The sequence below is a fragment of the Dermochelys coriacea genome, chromosome 5, assembly GCF_009764565.3.
Source record: "Dermochelys coriacea isolate rDerCor1 chromosome 5, rDerCor1.pri.v4, whole genome shotgun sequence".
Lineage (NCBI taxonomy): Eukaryota > Metazoa > Chordata > Testudines > Dermochelyidae > Dermochelys > Dermochelys coriacea.
In genome coordinates, this window is record NC_050072.1 from 114,168,772 (window position 1) to 114,190,218 (window position 21,447).

The 21,447-nt window shown below is 41.0% G+C and overlaps 1 protein-coding gene across 4 annotated transcripts in view; it reads left to right on the forward strand.

The window, feature by feature from the left end:
- Positions 1-21,447, forward strand: part of FOCAD (focadhesin) — a 198,662-nt gene that overhangs the window by 17,729 nt on the left and 159,486 nt on the right. For 3 of the 4 annotated variants that reach the window (XM_038401155.2, XM_038401156.2, XM_043514362.1), the window contains exon 5: positions 5,996-6,100. In XM_038401155.2, the coding sequence (XP_038257083.1) occupies positions 5,996-6,100 (105 nt within the window). Of the gene's footprint in view, positions 1-3,840; positions 3,920-5,995; positions 6,101-21,447 lie in introns of all 4 variants that reach the window. The other variant, XM_043514363.1, reaches the window with a different exon arrangement.

Consider the following 21,447-nt stretch of genomic DNA (forward strand, 5'->3'; position numbering starts at 1 on the left):
TGCATAGATATTGTACTGCTGAGCATCATAAAAAGCCTACACATAAAAACATGTGAATGTAGTCAAGTGTAATAATGTTTGAAGATGTATTTTGTTAGTCTCCTTGCGAAGGAGACTAAAGTCGCATTGCCAAGCTCAGTGAGATACTATTCTGTCCGCTGACTTATGGCAAGTGTTCGGTTTTTAGCACTAACCTTTCTGCATAGAAAACACTAGTATATTTTCTTGCTCAGAGCTACTAATTGATGCTACACCTTTGCTGTATTACGGGGTCATGGTAGTGACCCCATAGTCAAGGTTGCAGGAACTATGCCATTCAAAACATATTTGTAACTAACCCCTTCTAACATTCACTAAATTAGGTTTAGGATGAAATTTCTTGTGCTTAACTTCAGCCAAAGGTGATTTTAAGTTTGTGTAAACTCAGCTGAACCATTTTTGAGTAATTCAGCTGATTTAAAAAAAATGCAGTTTTGTTTTTAAAAAATACATTTCAGTCATTCCCAGCAGATAATTCAAAATTGGATTACTCTGAAAACTTGCTACGAGGATGCCTGCTTTAGACCAGGTTTACAATATTTTGATTGGAATTCCCGGACAAAAGTATTGTAAATCTGTATTGAAGGAAACTGGATAGTGTGTGCACATGTTGCCCTCTACAGGATAGAAGCAGAACAGTTCAGCTGTGTGTCATAGCTAACAAGCCGTAGGTGTGCTTTTGGCGCATGAGGATCTCAGTCCTATCCCTGCTGCTGCTATGAAGTTTTAATTAGTTGTGGTTAGCAGGCTAGTGACAACTGTGAAATTCCGATATGGCTGTGAGTTTGCTACAGTAGCAATACTTTAAGGAGAATATAATTGTAATCAAATTCTGTACTTTAGAAAATGTGTGTAAACCAGGACATTCAAAGTCAAGGTTAACGTTAAAAACAAATGTGTGAGAAAGTTGAGTTAAGGTATTTCAAACGACTTTAACCGTGCCGTCATTTTCATACCCTTCTGTTCACCCTGCCTGTGAAACAGATCCATGCCTGTGACTGGTATCTCAGATGGTTGATATGTTAACCACTGGCTATATTGGCAGTTTACCCATGAAACCCATATAATATATAAAAATCTAGTATATATTTACATTTTCCCTCTGACTTCAAGAATTCAAACCACATCCACTATGATGTGCAAAACAGTATATGTTTTGTCGAACCACAAGAGTATATGGGTTTAAAATATTTTCAGCCACAGGGAGTAATGACTGACTAACCTAGCCTTTTCTTCCTGGTTCATTTTAACATTAATCTGTTTTTGACCCTCCCAGGACCTTGGCAAGCTGTTCCTTCATCCTGTTCCTGCCAGATTTTTATTCAGATTTGTTGTGGGGCTTTGGAACCCTGAGTGCACTGTGTCTTTAAAGGCATGTAAATACAAAAGTGACAGTCTGGCAGCACAGCAGAAAGGTCATTAAAACTGCTGGGCTCCTTCCACTTCTGTTTAAAGCAGATGTGTGTTGTGATAGTGGAGAAGACTACGTTCTGCCCTCAGCAGCTCTCTGCATCTTCTACAACAGTGGTTCTCAAACTTTTGCATTGGTGACCCCTTTCACACAGAACCTCTGAGTGCGACCCCCCCTTATACATTTTTTTAATGTTTAACACTATTATAAATGCTGGAGACAAAGCGTGATTTGGGGGTGTAAGCTGACAACTCGCGACCCCCCACATAATAACCTCACGATCCCCTGAGGGGTAATGACCCCCAGTTTGAGAACTGCTGTTCTACAATGACCTTGGCGGAGGGTTTAGCATACCTGCTGTTCTTTCTGCTGTGTTACCTATTTCATGTGCCATGAAGGACAACCTGTATTCTGGGATGGGCACTCCAGAGCTCACATGGTTTGATATTTTGACACCTAATCATTTCACATTCAAATGATCATCCTCACTTCCCCATGAGTTTCCTCCTCAGTCAGTTTTAAAGCTCTGCTGATTTCCTCTGATCTTTTAATACTACCTCCCTTACAGAATACTCTTATGGAATTTCATCTTATAGGGTTTTTTAACAGCACTTTTTACATGGAAATCTAAAACGGGCAATTTTTTTTTTAGAAAACACTCTTGAGAGAGACCGATCAATGCTTTACAGAACAATCATTAGGAATTAGACCCTTTGATACTACATAGCACTATTTAGAAAAAGATAATATTTACTTCATGGAATGTCTTGAAGTATCTTTAACTTTCCTAAACATATCACTCTTGCAAGGAGTATTTGTTATCCCAGGCTTCCATGCCCTGTTTCTCAGCATAAAGACAATGGAGCAGCTCCTTCACTATGCAAATTGTCATAGCTCCATTGATTTCAGTGGAGTTGCATTAATTTACACCATCTGAGGATCTGCCCCAATAATGGATGAAATTCGATGGCTTGTATAGTGCAGGAGGTCAGACTAGATGATCGTAATAGTCCCTTCTGGCCTTAAAGTCCATGAATCTTTGCCATTATTGTTACATATTTAGGAAATTATTGTAAATAAGCACTTGTTTGCACAAGAAAAGTCTTTTAAATGATTTTTCTTACATTAGGATTAATGCACACAGTGAGAACAGAACCTTCCTCCTTGCATTATTTTGTGAGGAGATCTTTTGGCTTAGTTCATCAGTTACATACACATCCTAACACACATCCCTCCGCCAATTCCAGGTGGGAGCTAGGACTGGATATTGTTGATATTTTGTTTTGAAAAATGAGGCCTGCTGTTTTGTTTTGCTCAGTCACTTCATACTCAATCACTTCTTCTTTGATTGAGTGACACGCGTTAGCCACCAGGACATTTCACCTGCACATCTACCAATGTGATATATGCCATCATGTGCCAGCAATGCCCCTCTGCCATGTACATTGGCCAAACGGGACAGTCTGTACGTAAAAGAATAAATGGACACAAATCTGACATCAGGAATCATAACATTCAAAAACCTGTAGGAGAACACTTCAACCTCTCTGGCCACTCAGTAAAAGATTTAAGGGTGGCAATTTTGCAACAGAAAAGCTTCAAAAACAGACTCCAACGAGAAACTGCGGAGCTTGAATTAATATGCAAACTAGATACTATTAACTTGGGTTTGAATAGAGACTGGGAGTGGCTGGGTCATTACACATATTGAATCTATTTCCCTATGTTAAGTATCCTGACACCTTCTTGTCAACTGTCTAAATGGGCCATCTTGATTATCACTATAAAAGTTTTTTTTCTCCTGCTGATAATGGCTCATCTTAACTAATTAGCCTCTCACAATTTGTATGGCAACTTCCTCGTTCTGTGTGTGTGTGTGTGTGTGTGTGTGTGTGTGTGTGTGTGTGTGTATATATATATATATATACACACACACAAAATATATATATACTTACTATATGTTCCATTCTATGCAGCTGAGGAAGTGCGCTGTAGCCCACGAAAGCTTATGCTCTAATAAATTTGTTAGTCTCTAAGGTGCCACAAGTACTCCTGTTCTTTATGCGTTAGTAAGTTAACCATGCTGAATTTTCCCTAAGGCCAAACATTCCAAAAATTGACCCTCCCTCCACCCCGTATCTGCCAGCTAGTATGCCAACTTCCAGAAGCCTACTGCAGTCATCTTTTTCTGTTGCCTGGCAACAGGATTGTGAATAAAGCTTTAACCTCTCCTACAGTAAGGTTTTCAATGTTTTGATGCTGAGGAGTCATGACAGCCTGTAATTTTAATGATTACAAACATCTTTAAAAAAACAAAACAAAACCAAAATACCTAGCAGCAGCAGTCTGTCAATAATGAACTGCACAACGTTTAATAGTACCTTTTGCAGGAGTGCAGAAGACACATCGGTGGGAAGAGATGGATTGCTCACTGTACTTTGCAACTTGGAGATCAGTGTAAATTCTTGGGTCAGGAATCCACTCTGGAGAGTCTGAAATCTTTAGAACCTCGTGCCAATGACTCCCACCAATTGTTGTATAAACTTATGCTGAGCATTCATTTTGAAATGGTTGTTGGTGTTGATGAAAATAATAAAGATGTAGCAATCAAGTGATTTTGCATGTTTCTGATTTCTTTTTAGGAATGACATGGATTTAGGATTATTGCACTGTAGAGATGATGGTTTGTCTTTAATATAACTCCTTTTATTGATGAATCTCCAAAGCCTTTGTATATATTAATCAAGCCCATAAATTCCCTGTAAGATAAGTTGTATTATCCCATCAGTGGAGGCTGATTATGTTTTGAGGTCTTTCCAACATGAGAAAGATGTACCAATTTAGTTATAGATAGCTATATATGTTCAACTTCCTTGTGTACGCAAGTCCTGTGAGTGTCAATGAAACTGATGTGCAAAGGTTCATTAAGAGTCAATTTACAATAGCAAGTGTAGAGCATAATGTTCCTTGTACAAGTTACTTCATGTTACTGTACCTCAGTTTCCACATCTGTAAAATAAGAATAGTAGTGTTTACTTGCCTCCTCCAAGGCACCTTTGAGAGCTATGCATGTATAAATTGTATTGTATAAATGTGATCAGAATCAAATTAGCTAAATCTGCCTGATGATTAGGTGCTTCTATTGGATCGTATTTCACAGACTGGGAAACTGAGATACAGATTAAGTGACTTAGATATACTGCTCCCAATGAAAAAAGGAGAAAGACCGTCATAAAATGTGTGGCTGTCAGTTTTCTTCTCCTGCCCACCCCATTTGTTGTTTAAAGGAATTTCTACTCATGTCTTAATGTCATTTTATTCCTTTTCTCTTTCTCTTGGCTTTTCATTCATGTAATGAGTTGCTATCCCTTCTCTTTCTGCCAGTGGATATGTACTCATTTTGTAATAACTGAAATAAAGTTAAGGAGTACTTGTGGCACCTTAGAGACTAACAAATTTATTAGAGCATAAGCTTTCATGAGTACAGCTCACTTCATCGGATGCATTTGGTGGAAAAAACAGAGGGGAGATTGATATACACACCAAATAAAGTTGGAGCTAAACCCAATGTGAAGCTTTTAAGAAGTATTTAGAGCACCCTGAAGTGTTGCTTATTCATTTTTAAAAATAATGGCTTCTTTTTCTCCTCTGCTTTATTTTAACCAAGGACTTAAAATTCATTCTATCCACCTGAGGTGGAATTAGGTTGTTCCTAGTATGTTCTGGTTTTGGAAGCTCTGGACCAAAAGATTAATTACAAGGTATTAATTACAAAAAAGTAAACAAAACACTCAGGATTGCCCCTCTGCAGAACTCAGCCAATGGACTATTGAAATCATGGTCTAGCAAAAATTTCTGATTGCCCAGCCAGTGTATTTGTTTTTCTTCTGTCTAGACTAGAGTAGCTTCTGTTAGAGCCTCTCAGGAGGCTTTTGAAGATTATAGGGAATCCTATAAAACTTCCAGAAATCCTATTGATGCTCAGTAGGTTTTCATGAATAGTAAATGAGGTAAGGTGGGAAGAAGGAGATGAAGCAATTTCAAGGAAGGGCCACCTTACTACTCCAGTCAAAAGTCAGAAGAGCAAACCAGTTGTCCTGAGATTCTCTTTGTAGTTAATTTTAGTGTGGAGGATTTAGATGCATTACACTTGATGATCAGAGTTGCATGGTAAAATCTGTGCATATTTACCTTTTTTATTCTTGCTGTCAGGAACCTGTGTTGGTTTTAATATGATAAAAATACTGCATTAGAGTAAATCAGTAATAGTAAATTAGTGCATTTGGAAGGGTTTTCATCTTCAAAGTGCTTCACAGACATGGATTGGTCTGTTAATTCTCGATTATAGGTAAGTAATTTCTCTATTTTGCTCATAGGTTAAGTGACTTGCCTTTGAGGCAGTAACTGTCAGCTCAGGGAGTAGAACTCAGGAGATCTGAGATCTTAGTTTTGTGCTTGGATAACTAGATCATACTTCTCATGGAAGGGTCAATCAATCCACTGTCCTTCAGATGATAACGTTATATATTCATTGTGTTTCAACAGAAATATACATGGTTTGGTAAAAATTATTGGGAAATTACTACAGATGCAGGCCGTTACGGTGGGAAAAAGTGGAGATGAAGCTGTTCGGGATTTGTATGCAGTCAGGTGAGCTTCATGTGTGTGTAGTGTATGTGTTTTAATAATCATTGTTTTTAAATGACAAAAACTTGCACATATAAGTATTTACTAACCCTCTGATACAAAAAACAGTCAGGTTTCAGAGTAGTAGCCGTGTTAGTCTGTATTCACAAAAAGAAAAGGAGTACTTGTGGCACCTTAGAGACTAACACATTTATTTGAGCATAAGCTTTCGTGAGCTATAGCTCACTTCGCTCAAATAAATTTGTTAGTCTCTAAGATGCCACAAGTACTCCTTTTCTTTTTGAAATAAGTCATTCTGCCACTGGGGCTAAAGGAGACTTTACATTAGTTAATGACTAGTAGTCATCCTAAAAGCAAAGATTTCAACCCTTGGTCAAAATGTTTCAATAACATCAGCCCCTTCCTTTAAATGGAGAAAGCAGAATAAAAGACTTGACTGAGCTTAATGGAAGAAGGGCACAGTAATCCCTGAAAGAATAGGAGGTACTTAAAAGAGGAGACATTGGATGCCTGGGAGAGAATCCTGGAGAGAAACTCATTTTATACTCACTAGTCCACAAAAGATATAGAGCCAGCATCTGTGTGCTGTAGTGCTGCCAAAACTGGGGATCTGTAGAGTCCCTGGAATATGGTCCCACAGTCATAATAGTTGCATGTAGTTACTAGAGCCTTTACCAAGACTCAGCTTTTCTGATACATGCATAAAATGCTTGCTGCCATTAAGGTGTAATAATATGATTGACGAAAACTGGATTTTTTTATGGTAACTATAGAGCTTTTGCCATTTGTTTAAATTCATATACAATGCTGTTTATCAGGGTTACGTTGTTTTGTTATATTTAATTTTGTAATAAGTGAAATTGTTTTCCAGGCAACATAGTGCACTCTTGGTGAGTTTTGCAACAATACTTTACATATATAGAGTCTTTCAGATTCCCAAAGCACTTTTAGTCTGCACCTTTCTCTTGACCAGAGGAAAATTTCCTTTCTTGCCAACATGTGACAGTGGTAGGATACAAAGTGAAGAATGTTGTGAAATAGTTGAAATTACCAGGGAGTCTAGGTTGGCAGAATGTAACTATCTGAAGAATCAGGATGCCAGTGGTAATGCCCATGTGATGTAGTTATGGGGTACAGAAGAGCCTTATGCCATTTTAAATGTTAGTCATCAGATGATACTGATTCACTTAGACCACATAGATTTTCATACCTGGACTGTAGTTTACCTGTGAGAGAGAGAGAATAATTTTGAGGGTCCTTCTTACTGCAAGAAAGATATTTACCCAGTCCATCCAGTTATGCCACTGGAAGTTAGATTTGAAAAAATGGTCAGTACAGCTAAGAAGGAAGTGATGCTGGGTGAAATAACCAGAAGAAGTGTTGGAATTGATACCTTCCTCTCTGATACCTGCCTTTTGTTACTCATGTTTGCAATCTAGGGCAGTGGTTCTCAAAGTCGGTCCACCCCTTGTTCAGGGAAAGCCCCTGGAGGGCCAGACCGGTTTGTTTATCTGCCGCGTCCGCGGGTTCGGCCGATCGCGGCTCCCACTGGCCGCGGTTCGCCGCTCCAGGCCAATGGGAGCTGCGGGAAGGGCGGCCAGCATGTCCCGTGGCCCGCACCACTTCCTGCAGCCCCCATTGGCCTGGAGCGGTGAACCGCGGCTAGTGGGAGCCGCGATCGGCCGAACCTGCGGACGCGGCAGGTAAACAAACTGGTCCGGCCCGCCAGGGGCTTTCCCTGAACAAGCGGCGGACTGGTTTTGAGAACCGCTGGTCTAGGGGACCTGTTGGTTCATTAGCTGTTCCAGATGGTCTAGATAGCAGCAATACTAGAGTGATTTTTGTTGTTGTTCTGTACTTTCATATAGCCAGAATATTGAAATGTTATCACAGTCATAACACAGTTGTCACTCATTGGTTGGCCTTCTGCAGCATGTTTTGTCTGGGTCTAATGGCAAAGGCTAGAAGCTGCATGTGACAGGTTCCGCCCAGAGTTCCACTTGGAACTGGAGTACCACTGAGCCTGCCTGACCAATCAGCCTAGGCTCCCTTTCCCAATGTGGTGCTGTGATAAGTTGCAAAGCTCTCCAAGCTTGTTCTTTCACCAGCATACACATAGATAGGGACACACCCAGCTGCAGCTTCACACAGATGCTGAGATCAGCTCTGCATGGGAAAGCTCAGCTAAGGCATCTCCTAGATGCTAAGGCACGCACCCCCCTCTGGAGTGTAAACCCAGAATTATACCATCTTGCACTTCACAAGGAACTGTACAACGTAAGCTCATAAAATTTGCCTCCTCCCTCAATGTGGAGAAAGATATGCAACAGCTTTCTACCCCAAGTTATAATTTTCACACACTGATTTTAGACAAAACAAAAGCAAATTTATTAACTACAAAAGGATAGATTTTAAGTGATTATAAGCGATGGCAAACAGATCAAAGCAGATTACCTTAGTAAATAAACAAAACCGCAAACTGAGTTTAACACACTGGATAGGTAGGATATGAATTAGCAAATTCTCACCCTGTGTGACAAACAAGCTGGTAGTTTCTTAAGGCACAAGCTGCCTTGGCTCTGCAGCTTGGGTTTTTCGGGTTTTCATACACAGGCTAGAAATCCCTCTAGCCTGGGACCATCACTTCCCACAGTTCAATCCTTGCCCCTCAGGTGTTTCCAGGTGTGTTGTTGTAGGGAGAGTGAAGTCCCATCATGATGTCATTGTTCCCCTTTTATGTCTTTTTTCCACTTTCTAGAAAGCTCTTTTGCTGTGACCTGGGTCAAACAGTTCCCATTGTGTAGTGCTGTCTCTGAGAGGTTTCTGTTGTACACATTTTCTGGGCTAATCCTTATGCTTGTGTGCATTTCCTCAATAAGCCATTAACATTGTTTGGCCTTTTTACTGTTGTACCTGAAAGCCTGCTTGTGGATGTTTTCACCTCACAACATGTTTCAGTAACACATACATAGCCAAACTTCATAGCTTCACGTACGATGATAGCACATACAATCCAATGAGATATTACTGACTAGCAGATCAAGACATTTAGAATGATGCCTCACAAGGCATACGTTGTACAAAACATATCCTAATTACATGACAGAGATGAATATTGGGGTCCAAGGGTATCACACTGCAGTTGATATATTACATAACATCTCATCTCCTCAGTAGGGCATATAAACAAGTTTATGGCTTCAGTGCTCAGCAGTCTTCAGTAGCTCCTAAGATAATTCTGGAACTATTTCAAGGTCTTAGTGATGATATTTTAAAACCTTGAATACGCTAGACGTGGAATATCTCTCAGCCCATCTCTCTCTCTCCATGACATGTCACAACAACTACGATCAGTAGAGATGGTGAAACTGAGACTTATCATCTTAGGGGAAACTCCAGTTAACCTGGGACTGGGAATTTTTGATGGAAGCTCCTAGATCATGGAATCACTTACTACTGGAGATCTGTGACCAAGTCTTGCTGCTTTTAGAATACAGTGCCAAGCCTTCTTTGCGCAGGACTTTCCTTAGTAGTAGAACTGAACTGTGGCTGGCCAGGCATTGGGCTCTTTGAAGTCTATCACCAAACTGATTCCACCTAGGAAGACAGATATCAAGAACGCAGTGTGGGGAGCATCTTGGTCCTAATTTGTGAGTGTGAAGACACTGAAAGTTTATTATGCACCTGGATGTACAGTGAGATCCCCTTTAGTGATGATTAGCTGAATAGAACCTAGATTGCCTTTCTCTCACTTGTGACCCTAAACCGCTGGACACAACTTTGTTTTTTCTATCAAATTACGTTTCCTTTTTATCTCATTTTCTTGATAAATTGGGTGCCACATAAAAATAGTCCATGTGTTCCCAAAATTACTACACAGAGGTATCTGCAATATTGTAATATTAGCACAGAGAAATGCTTTAAGATTTCAGCTAGCTCTATAGTAACACTGAGTAAATGTTGACTTGCTAGTGGCCACCACTGTATCTGCTTTCCCAGACATGGATCTTGGTTTTGTAAAATCCCATAATACTGTGGAAACTCCTTTTTATGACAAAGAAAGCTGTTGACATCATAGTTTTCATCAGGAGAGAGCTATATAGGGATAGATGTGGCTGAACTTTGGAAAATTAATTAGCAGCTTAGCGGTAGTTAGGATTTTTGTATGCAGATGGAGAACACTTAATTCCCAGTTTCTTTGTCCCTAGCCAGCTATAGTGGTGTTGTCCACTAAGGTGCTGAAACCTCATTGGCTAAAATTATGATGATGTAAGTTAGTGTGAGAAGGGATGGTTAGAACTGCTACAAGAATGTAGGGCCTCCCTCTCCTCAGGGGAGAGAAGGACTTCCAAAGAATTATAGCTGCTGACAGAGTGTGGAAGGTGGTGGTGTTTAACAGTCATTTTAAAGCTGTTTAAAGTAATCAAGAACTGAAACTAGGCATCATGACAAATCAAGCCTTGTAGACTCAGCCAGTGTATTGCAACAGGCTTTTGTTGCTGCTAGTTAATTTCTTGAAGAGGTAGATTCAAACGGGAAAAAATGGATCTAAATTTTGAATACGTAGGAGTTGAGTGTGTTGAGATTCTGGGTTTTGGCTTAAAGCCCTTCTGTACATGGGGAATGAACACTTTTTAAAAAAAATTCAAAGACTTGTCAGGTTACATTTTTAGTTGCACAATTTTATCAACTCCTATACTATATTTCCAGCTTGTAACTACTGTGTTGCACTTGAGGTTAATGTGAAACTGTCACAAGACTTTCTTTCCTAAAGAAAAGTGAGAGTATATCCCAAAACTCCTGATGGGTAACCTTATTTTAACAGTATTCATGTAGTGCGCTGTCAGGTATGCAAAAATGTTCAATGCAAAAATCATTGGAGGATTGATGAAGCACCAAAATGTGAAATAAACAATTATTGTCATCTTTTCTGGCATCTTTTAAAAATAATAGTACAAGTTAAATAAACTTTAGGGCTTAGTGATATTTTCTGTTGACCAAAACCAACTTATTGTGGCCTATCTATTGTGGTAACATCACACTATGAAGAATTCTTAGAAGGAAATGTCTTGCAATTGATGTCTTGCAATTGCTTTTGTTTTTTGTTTCTTTAACGTTTGACACTCTCACCAATTATTTCTTTGTCTCCAATTTTGCCGTCTTTTGAGGAAAATTATTAGGGAGGTTATGGCAATGTAGCTATGGCTCTATTAATTCTCTATAGTCTAGTCTACCGCTATAAACTAATCAGCCTATTTCTCCTGTGAAGGAAAAATGAATGAGATTTTTCTATTTTTAAATCCCTATGCTGGACCGTTTTTAACATCTGTATTCTGACAGATGCATAAGAGCTATTCATTTGATCTCCATGATAGTATGTAAGTACTTAAATTCTTATACCCTACCCTTCCCTCTGGTATTGGAGTTAGGAGTTCTTTGACCCTTTTCAGTATGGTTTTAAACATGATTATGTAGACTTCAGTAGTCTCTTTGGTCAATGAAGTCCTTCTGATGATGGATAAAGACCAAAGCAAAGGTTTTTTTTAAAGGTGCTTAAAGTTCATAGTTCATATTTAAAATGCTTAAGTATGTGTTTTGACTTTAAAATCAGTTGGTGCTTCAGGATGCTCAGCACTGTTCAACAGTTCATAAATTGGAATCGGCTTTGGCACTTGAGTTGGATATACTAGATTGGCATGTCCATGGTCTGGGATCAGGTATTCCCTGTGGAGGGCCTTCAATTCTGAAACAGAGCCTGGTTTTGATGACTTTCAGGTTAACTCAGGCCTGAATGGATGAATTTTAGTGGCAGGTGAGGATTTTTTGGGGCAGTGTTGTAGATGTTGTCAATATGGATGAGTGGTCTCCAACCTTTTTACCCCCAAGATCACTTTTTGAATTTAAGGGCAACCCAGGATCTACCCCGCTCCTTCCACGAGACCCCGCCCCGCTCACTCCATCCCCCCGCTTCCGTCGCTTGCTCTCCCCCCCTCACTCACTTTCACTGTGCTGGGGCAGGAGGTTGGGGGCTCTGGTCTGTTTCAGAGGGTTGTGGTACAGGAGGGGGTGAGGCAAGTAAGCTCTGAGAGGAAGATTGAGTGCAGGAGGGGACTCTGGGCTGGGGCAGAGTGTTAGGGTGCAGGAGGGGGGTATGGGGTGCTGGCTCTGAGATGGTCAGGGCTGGGACAGGAGGTATGGAGTGAAGGAAGGGGTATGGGATGCTGGCTCCAGGACGGGGGTTGGAGTGAGGGCTTCCGCCAGGCGGCACTTACCTTGGGCAGCTCCCAGATGGCGGCGCAGTGGGGCTAAGGCAGGCTCCCTGCCTGCCCCAGCCCCACGCTGCTCCCGGAAGGGGCCAACGACTCCCTGTGGCCCCTGCGGGGGAGGGCACATGGCTCCTCGCGCTGCCCCTCTCTGCAGGCACTGCCCCCGCAGCTCCCACTGGCCACAGTTCCCGTTCCCAGCCAATGGGAGCTGTGGGGGGCGGTGCTTGCAGACAAGAGCAGCACACGGAGACCTCTGCTCCCCCACTCCCACGGGGCATGCTGGCTGCTTCTGGGTATGGTGTGGGGCTGGGGCAGGCCCTGCTGCACCAGCAGAAATTGCAATTGACTTGGAGAGTCTCCAGGATCAACCAGTCGATCATGATTGAGTAGTTAGTGACCACTGATTTAGATTTGCACTTACAGTGAAACATTCACAAATAAGGATGTAATGGGGCATTAGATACATGGGAAAGATGCATTTCTAAGATGTATATTATCTGGAATAGCTTACAACAAAATCTAAGTGTTTCGTGTATTTGTTATGGAAATGAACAATTTGTATTTCTGTATTGGTCACCTGTGTGATGAAGCTAGGATATATAAATGCATGAAGGGTGTATTTAAGAGTAATTTTATTATTCTTGGGATTGAGAGAACACCTGTGGTGATAACACATTTTGAAAGTATATCAAGCTTTATATATTGTGCATCTCATATTGCAGCCTGATGGTTCACTGGCCCGAGTTTATATAGCTTATCTTAGATGAATGTATACAGTCTAGTTTTCTGACCATTAAATAAACTCGAATAAATAAATAAATAAATAAAAACACAAATAAAATTTTTTTTCATTGTGGGTTTATTCTGTTTGATTTATATTTCACCAGATCACTGCTAAACCTTATGAGACTGGGGAAAGTGCAGTAATAGTAAGGGTGTTCATAAAGAATATTTTAAAATTAAGTGGAACAGAATTTCAGTAGCAAAGTCAACAGAATAGAGGAAAGAAATTGGCTATAAAATTTTGAGATCAATGTCACTTTTTTGCAAGTCTTCTTAAAAAGCCTGGGGTGGAAACAACAAAAGAGCTTATTTATCATTGTATGTGTCAGTACTTTCTGATATGTTAATTTTTTTTTCCTCCTTAGCCTCCTTAATTTCTTTTCAGTGAATGATTTGACTCTTCTGTATTTTCTATAATGATTCACCATTTTTGTTTTTATTGTGTTAAAATGTTGAAAAGCTGTCCCCCCCACCCACCACCCTTCCAATCAGCAGTCTGAAATAAAAATTCAGAACAGGTAGAAAAAAGCTTTTAAAATGCATATTTGATGTAGTAAAGTGCTGTGCTGTGTTTCTAAAAGAGTCAGTCGCAGCTGCATACATGTCAATGCATGGTGAATGCGACATTGTTTCCTCGAACAGAAAAAGCAATCTGTCCGTCACTGAATTTATGATGTAAATCGAATTGTAGCTCTCCTGTGTTCAGAGATGTAACAAAAAGGTTGAGGTGACCTAAAAGTTATAAATAACTTTTTGATTTCATTGTTGCCTACCATAAGACTAATCTTTTTTGATTGTCTTTAGATGGATGTATTTACACTTGGATAGTTGGAGCTGGTTGCATGTCTTGCCTTATCCTAGGTTCTTGCCAATAGGATCAAAAACATTACATTTTCATTTTTTCAGTTAAAGTACAGATGTTACAGCACTATGCTAGCAAACCTGAATTTAAGATTGAAAAGAGATTTCCACCCACAACCTGTCTTTTCTACTGTTTATAACTTTTCCAAGTTGAACTATTTGGGGCTGAGTCTTTTCATGATTTGACCTCAATATTTTATTCTGTTTTTAATTTGATGAAATTTGGTCCAGATGTCTGACCTTTAAGACCCCACAGAATCAGAATCCTTCTAAATTTAAAATGTTTGCTATGTTCTGACTTGAAACCAGCTTAACTTTAGAACCTGATGCCTGGCATACCATTAGTCCTTGAGGGCCCCATTGACTTCAATATAGAAACGAGACCTGGTAGAAGCAATATCAGGAACTTAATGAAGACTAATTATTTTACCTAATTATAAGAAAATGTATTTAAAATATAATTGAATATGCAGCTGCCTTAGGCCAGAATGTACACAACCCTGCTTTTTCAGAGCATCATACGTAAATCATGTACCTAATCTGACAGTGAGAGAACCATTTTATATTCCCGGGTTTGTGATCCTGTCTCATTAATGCCAGCATAGGGAATTAATTTCTAACTCGCCTTTCACACTACCCTTTGGAAACTTGCATTTCAGCACTGTATTTTGCCCTCCCAGTCCATCTAAGGAAGTCACTGCGACCAAAGAGCTTTGCTAAAAGGGAGTGCAGGAAGGAAGGAGTTAGGATGGGTGTATTGTGGGTATGCACAGGGATGTGTGTGTATGAGAAACAGTTACAGGCAAGGAAGGGAGAGGGTGGAGTTATGCCCTTTACTTTTGTTAGGTCCCTAAAAATCTGGAGCCAAACCTGAGCGAGGCATGCACAGTTGGTCATTTTTCATTACATCCATATCAATAGAAATTCTCTGAACATCCTACAAATATCCCATCACATCAGCCAGCTTGACATTTGAACAGCTGTCATTTTTGATAGTGAAGAAACTTTGTTTTCCCCACTGTTCTGTATATTCATGAGAACTGCTTTCAATGGCATAGTAGGGAAACCTATTTTGTTCAGTTGACTTGAGATTTACAAGACTAGTAGGAGGTTTTTTTCCCTTCTGGTATCTGTATGCCAGTTAATGTCCTGGAAGTTGGTTGCTTTACAGCCAGGGATGTAGAAAGATCCTGAGCTCTCCAAACTGTACTGAACAAACTTATCCAAAACCTACAGTAGAGAAATGGAAATGTCACTCGTGGTGAACACTGATTACTACCCCTGTCCAGCCATTATGTTACGTGATAATAAAACTTTAAATTTACCTAATACCTGCCATCTGAGGAACAAAACATGCTCAGTCATTACAAGCGTTAATTAATCTAGCATCCTGCTAGATGGATATTACTTCTGTTTTATTGATGAAGAAACTGAGGCACATAGAATCATAGCATATCATGGTTGGAAGGGACCTCAGGAGTCATCTAGTCCAACCCCCTGCTCAAAGCAGGACCAATCCCCAACTAAATCATCCCAGCCAGGGCTTTGTCAAGCCTGACCTTAAAAACCTCAAAGGAAGGAGATTCCATCACCTCCCTAGGTAATGCATTCCAGTGCTTCAGCACCCTCCTAGTGAAAAAGTTTTTCCTAATATCCAACCTAAACCTCCCCCACTGCAACTTGAGACCATTACTCCTTGTTCTGTCATCTGCTACCACTGAGAACAGTCTAGATCCATCCTCTTTGGAACCCCCTTTCAGGTAGTTGAAAGCAGCTATCAAATCCCCCCCATTCTTCTCTTCTGCAGACTAAACAATCCCAGTTCCCTCAGCCTCTCCTCATAAGTCATGTGTTCCAGTCCGCTAATCATTTTTGTTGCCCTCTGCTGGACATTTTCCAATTTTTCCACATCCTTCTTGTAGTATGGGGCCCAAAACCGAACACAGTACTCCAGATGAGGTCTCACCAATGTCGAATAGAGGGGAATGATCACATCCCTTGATCTGCTGGCAGTGCCCTTACTTATACAGCCCAAAATGCCGTTAGCCTTCTTGGCAACAAGGGCACACTGTTGACTCATACCCAGTGACTCATCCACTGTAACCCCTAGGTCCTTTTCTGCAGAACTGCTGCCTAGCCATTCGGTCCCTAGTCTGTAGCAGTGCATGGGATTCTTCCTTCCTAAGTGCAGGACTCTGCACTTGTCCTTGTTGAACCTCATCAGATTTCTTTTGGCCCAATCCTCTAATTTGTCTAGGTCCCTCTGTATCCTATCCCTATCCTCCAGCATTTCTACCACTCCTCCCAGTTTAGTGTCATCTGCAGAGTTGCTGAGGGTGCAGTCCATGCCATCCTCCAGATCATTAATGAAGATACTGAACAAAACTGGCCCAAGGACCGACCCTTGGGGCACTCTGCTTGATACTGGCTGCCAACTAGACATGGAGCTATTGTTCACTACCTGTTGAGCCCGATGATCTAGCCAGCTTTCTATTCACCTTATAGTCTATTCATCCAGCTCATACTTCTTTAACTTGCTGGCAAGAATACTGTGGGAGACTGTATGAAAAGCTTTGCTAAAGTCAAGGAATAACATGTCCACTGCTTTCCCCTCATCCACAGAGCCAGTTATCTCATCATAGAATGCAATTAGATTAGTCAGGCATGACTTGTGCTTGGTGATCCGTGCTGACTGTCCCTGATCACTTTCCTCTCCTCTGAGTGCTTCAGAATTGATTCCTTGAGGACCTGCTCCATGATTTTTCCATGGACTGAGGTGAGGCTGACTGTCCTGTAGTTCCCGGGATCCTCCTTCCCTTTTTTTAAAGATGAGCACTACATTACCCTTTTTCCAGTTGTCCAGGACCTCCCCGAAGAGACTTAATGACTTGGCCATGCCATAGACTTCCTCTGTGACGTTGATCTCCTGATGCAGATCTCCTGACTTTTGGTCCCACATGACTTCCTATCTGCTCGTTAAATTTCATTTGTCCGCATGTTTACAAAATTACAAAACTAACAGCAAATCAAACCAAAATAAGTAGTGGATGGATAAATAGATTCTAAGATGAATTAGGGAGGCAAGGGTAGCAGCTTTATTTCAAAGTTGTATTGGGTGTTGCAGTTAAAGCAGGACTAAAATCCCTCTGTTTTAGTTACTGAGTTTCTCCTCCAAATATAACACACCAACTGTCATAGTTTGCTGGCTGTAAGTCTTAATTTGCCTAACACACAGTAGCAATAGAACCTTTGATGTTTTTGGTTTGCGGTCCTGTACACAGTCCAATTCTAGGATTACTGTACCGTTGAGCAAGATGAGACTCTTGAGACCAGATGTGGAATTGGCATGGTCTTTTTAACATGAACTTCCTTGCTCCAAAGAGACTTGTCAATGTTGATTATTGCTTGAGCCCACTCTGTTTTTACAGCTGAACTCAGGGCAATAGAACAACAAAGGAGATTGGCATGCAAGGTGTACAGAGTCTGTGCTCTCTGCAAGACATGTTTTTCAATCCTTTGCTCATTTTTGTGGCTCTTCTCTGACCTCAATCCAATTTTTCAGTATCTTTGGATTGAGGAGAGCTGAATGCAGTAGTCCAGTAGTGGTTGTACCTGTGCCACATACTGTATATTTCAGAGTTAAGTGGTACTTAAAGTTTCTGTATATAGAGATATAATGCCAGTAAGTTACTATCTGCAATTGTAAATTTTTCCAGAGAAGCCCATCATATTTGTTTAAAGAGGAAAATTGTCTTCATGTCCAAACGCAATGGAGGGTATTGCAGCCTCCTTACACCTTTTTTAACGTACTCCCAGGCTTAGCAGCCTGGTTCTATCTATCTGCAGAAGCAAGCAAGCACTAACTTTTTGGGGGCACCCTAAAGAACGTTAACAAAATGCAAGTAATTTATGATGATGATAAAATTATTAATCTGACATTTATACAGCTGCATCACAAACACTCTTCTATAGCAAATAGTGCTCACAAGTCAGATCAGGATCCATTTTCTTGGCAAGAAACAATACACTGGAACTTGCTTTCACTTTAGATGCCGCAGAATTTTTATTAAGAGTAGGATATTGCAGATCTTAAAAACCCTGCAGTTATGCAGTATGAGCTGAACTCCAAGCCTGCAGAGTTCAGTGAGTCGTGTTCCACTGTAACCTCTTACTAGAGAAGACACAATAATAATTGCAATTTTCTTGGCTGTTAGCTTTCCTCTGACAAACTCCAAAAGAAACAAGGAGCATTAGGTATGAAAGATCATTCTGCAGTCAGTTTATGTAACCCATCAGCCATTTCCTTTGGATAATGGTGACATTTTATTACTCTTCTAAGTAAACTGAAATCCAGTCAGTTACCCAGTATTCTAATAAGGTCAGAGAGAATAAAGTACCATAATATGGAGCACCTCCTTTTGTTTTAAGAAAATGTATCTTTTAGTTTATTTTTCAGAAATGTGTTACTGGGCACAGTATTTTTGTATTCAGGGTCATATTTACAGCAGATGGTCTCACTAGTTCAATGACAGCCTGAAGGCACCGTCATACTATTTAGTCAAACTGTGATGTATAATAGAGAAAGAAACTTATACCTTGTTTTTTCTAAGTGCAGAACTCCTGCATATACCACTGGCTGCATTTGGAGCTGGGATTACTTAGCACTGCTGAAAATCAGGCCATAAACATTTCTGTGTAATGTGAAATAATGTAAGAATGTCTGAATTTGTTTATATTTTTAGTGTTTTACAATGAGAGACCATCCCAGGCTTGGGCTCTCCTAACAATATTTATTTAAAAAAAGAATACAGACTCCATCAAATACCCTGACAACAGAAATACAACTTAATTTAAATTTCCTAATAGTGTCTCCATCAGAGTCCATCATGCACTGCTAGCCAGCCTTGTCCATCACCAGTCTCCTTATGGGCCAGAGAGGAAAGATGGGCCTGCAGCATACCCAGAAGTTTAGAAAAATTTGGACAATTATGTGGAAAGGTGGTTGGCTAGTGAATTCAGAAGGTATAATGGAACTCCAACTCAGGTGCCCTCACTGACTATGATTATGACATTATCTCCTGGGCAGAGAGGTGGCCTCTTAGCTTGGTAGGTCTCAGGTTATTTAGTGCTTTACAGATCAAAACCAGCACTCTAAGGTCCACCTAGAAACAATTGGCAGCCAGTGCAGATGTTGGAGCATAGACTTGATGTGCTTGTGAAAAGAAACACTATTTAACAAACTGAGGGCAGAATTCTGCACCAGTTGCAAGTTTCCAGATTTAAGATGTAGTCCCATCAAGACTGCCAAGTGTCATGTATTGGATGTGTGCTCTCACATTCCCTGCTTCTCATTTATTTCAGCAACCCTGCTTAAATCTCATGTTTCCAGCAGGACTTTTCCTGTAACTTCCCTTCTTGGTCACTGCGGGGAAATTATGGCACCAGGTGTCAATATTGAGGTCAGGGAGACTGTCCTGTGTTCTTAATGTGCCTCTTGCTGGCCCCCAGGCATCCTATTGAATAAGGCAGCAGTGGCACCAGTCTGTCTTGTTTGCAGTGGATGAGCAGCAGAATGGGGTTTGGATGTGCCTGGTGAGAGCTGGGTGGAAGGAGCAAGGGCAGGCACAGGGAACAGAAACTGGAAAGGGCTGATTAAGAACAGAAGGGGCAGCAGGTAATGGTGAGCTGCAGCAGGATTGGGGAGTTGCACCCCACTTCCAACAACTGTTGTCATAACAAGCTCCCCACCACCAAAATTCCCCAGGTGAATTTCATGTTTAGACTCCCATTCCTTTTCCCTCTCCACAAACAAGCTCCCATGCCACATTTTTCCATACTCCATCCAATAACGTTTGTCCCCACTGGCTTATCCAGGCTCCCAGTGCTCACCAAAGCTGGTTTTGATTTTGCTTCTGCAGGGTGCAAGGGAGAGGCTTCAGTCTCCAATCCCTCCCCCTGTTCGCACACCTGTCCACTGCTGAGGGGCACCCTAGGGAGAAATCCATGACCATTTTTCCCTGGTGAGAAATGTGTCATGTGGAGTATCACAAAACTTACCTGTTGTAGATGTATCCCATTGTATTGCAATAGTTTATTCTGGAGGTGGCAAAGGTGTTGACTAGAGGGCTGCATCAGAACGAAACAGTTGCAAGCTCTTGGCTGTGTACATGTGGCTTAATAGCTACAGTAGCAATCCAGACACTTGTATTGTAATGAAAGTAGACATGCCCTGTTCTAAAATAACACCCTTGCACTCATGTTCCTCTCATGGTGTCCCCCTCAGCCACTATATGGCAGTTATCTGCCCTGATAGTTGTTTCCATACTCTAGTTTCATTGTGTGTAGTCCAAGAGAGGGTGCAGGAGAACACATACTGATCATGATATGCAGGCCCCTCCTCTTGCAGCTGGACCCACTTCTCCTTCATGGAGATGAAAGCTGATCTCTCTTTGATTCCTGATTCCAAGTTGGTTTAGTGATGTATGCTGGCCTTGGACCACAATAAAAATCCCCTTGCTTGGCATTAGGAACACTTCAGCATCCACGGAGCATGTGGAATAAAGAGGAGAGCCTGAAAGTGGGGTAGGATGGTGGTGGTGCATGAATGGCCCACAGGGAATTAAGTTCCTAAAGCTAGTAATGGGAGGAGAAGAAAGAAGTGGAGCAGACCAACGACAGAACCAGTGCAGGGGTGACTCCAAAGAGACAGCTGCATGAGGAACTGCTTCTGTTCCAGACTGATTGGAGACAGAGTACATGCAACCTGCAGTAGGAGAAGGCAAACCTCCAAAAAGCAAACACCTCTGCCAAAGAGTCTTTTCAAGGGCTGGCCACCTTTGGGAAGCTTAGGTGGGCTCTCGGTGTTGTGGTTTTTGCTGGGAAAGGGTGACTGTAAAATCATTTACTCTCCAGCCATCAAAGTCCCTTTGAAAAGCTACAACTGACCCTGTTATGGGCTGGAGAAAAAAGAAAAGTGTTAATACACCAATAGTCCTCCGGTCTGGTAATATATCAAACAGAAAAAGTGGTGGCAGACTTTAAAGACCAGGTTTGAGAAGCTGCAACTTCTGCTTTAGTGGACCAGCCACTATGGGCAGCTTCTCCCGCTGAAGAGATGTATCTGTAGTTGAAAGACTCCAAAGAGCTGGGTCATGTGCAGATCAGAGTTTTTGTCTGGGTACTACTTATAAGCTAATAGGTTATGTGCTTTATACCGCCTCTCCTCCATTTTTTTGTTGTCTTAAAATAATTATTCCAAAGATTTTTCCCCTCCTATTTGTGTTAAGTGATTTATGTTTTCTTCTTTAATAATTAGTCTTGTCATTTGTAGCTTATTGAGGTACCTGAAGCATTTCAGAGTATTTTGGGCTAGTATCTTAATTTTGGGGAGGCCTCCCCTTAATTGGGGAGAGGTTTAATACCCCCCTATACATTGTGAGC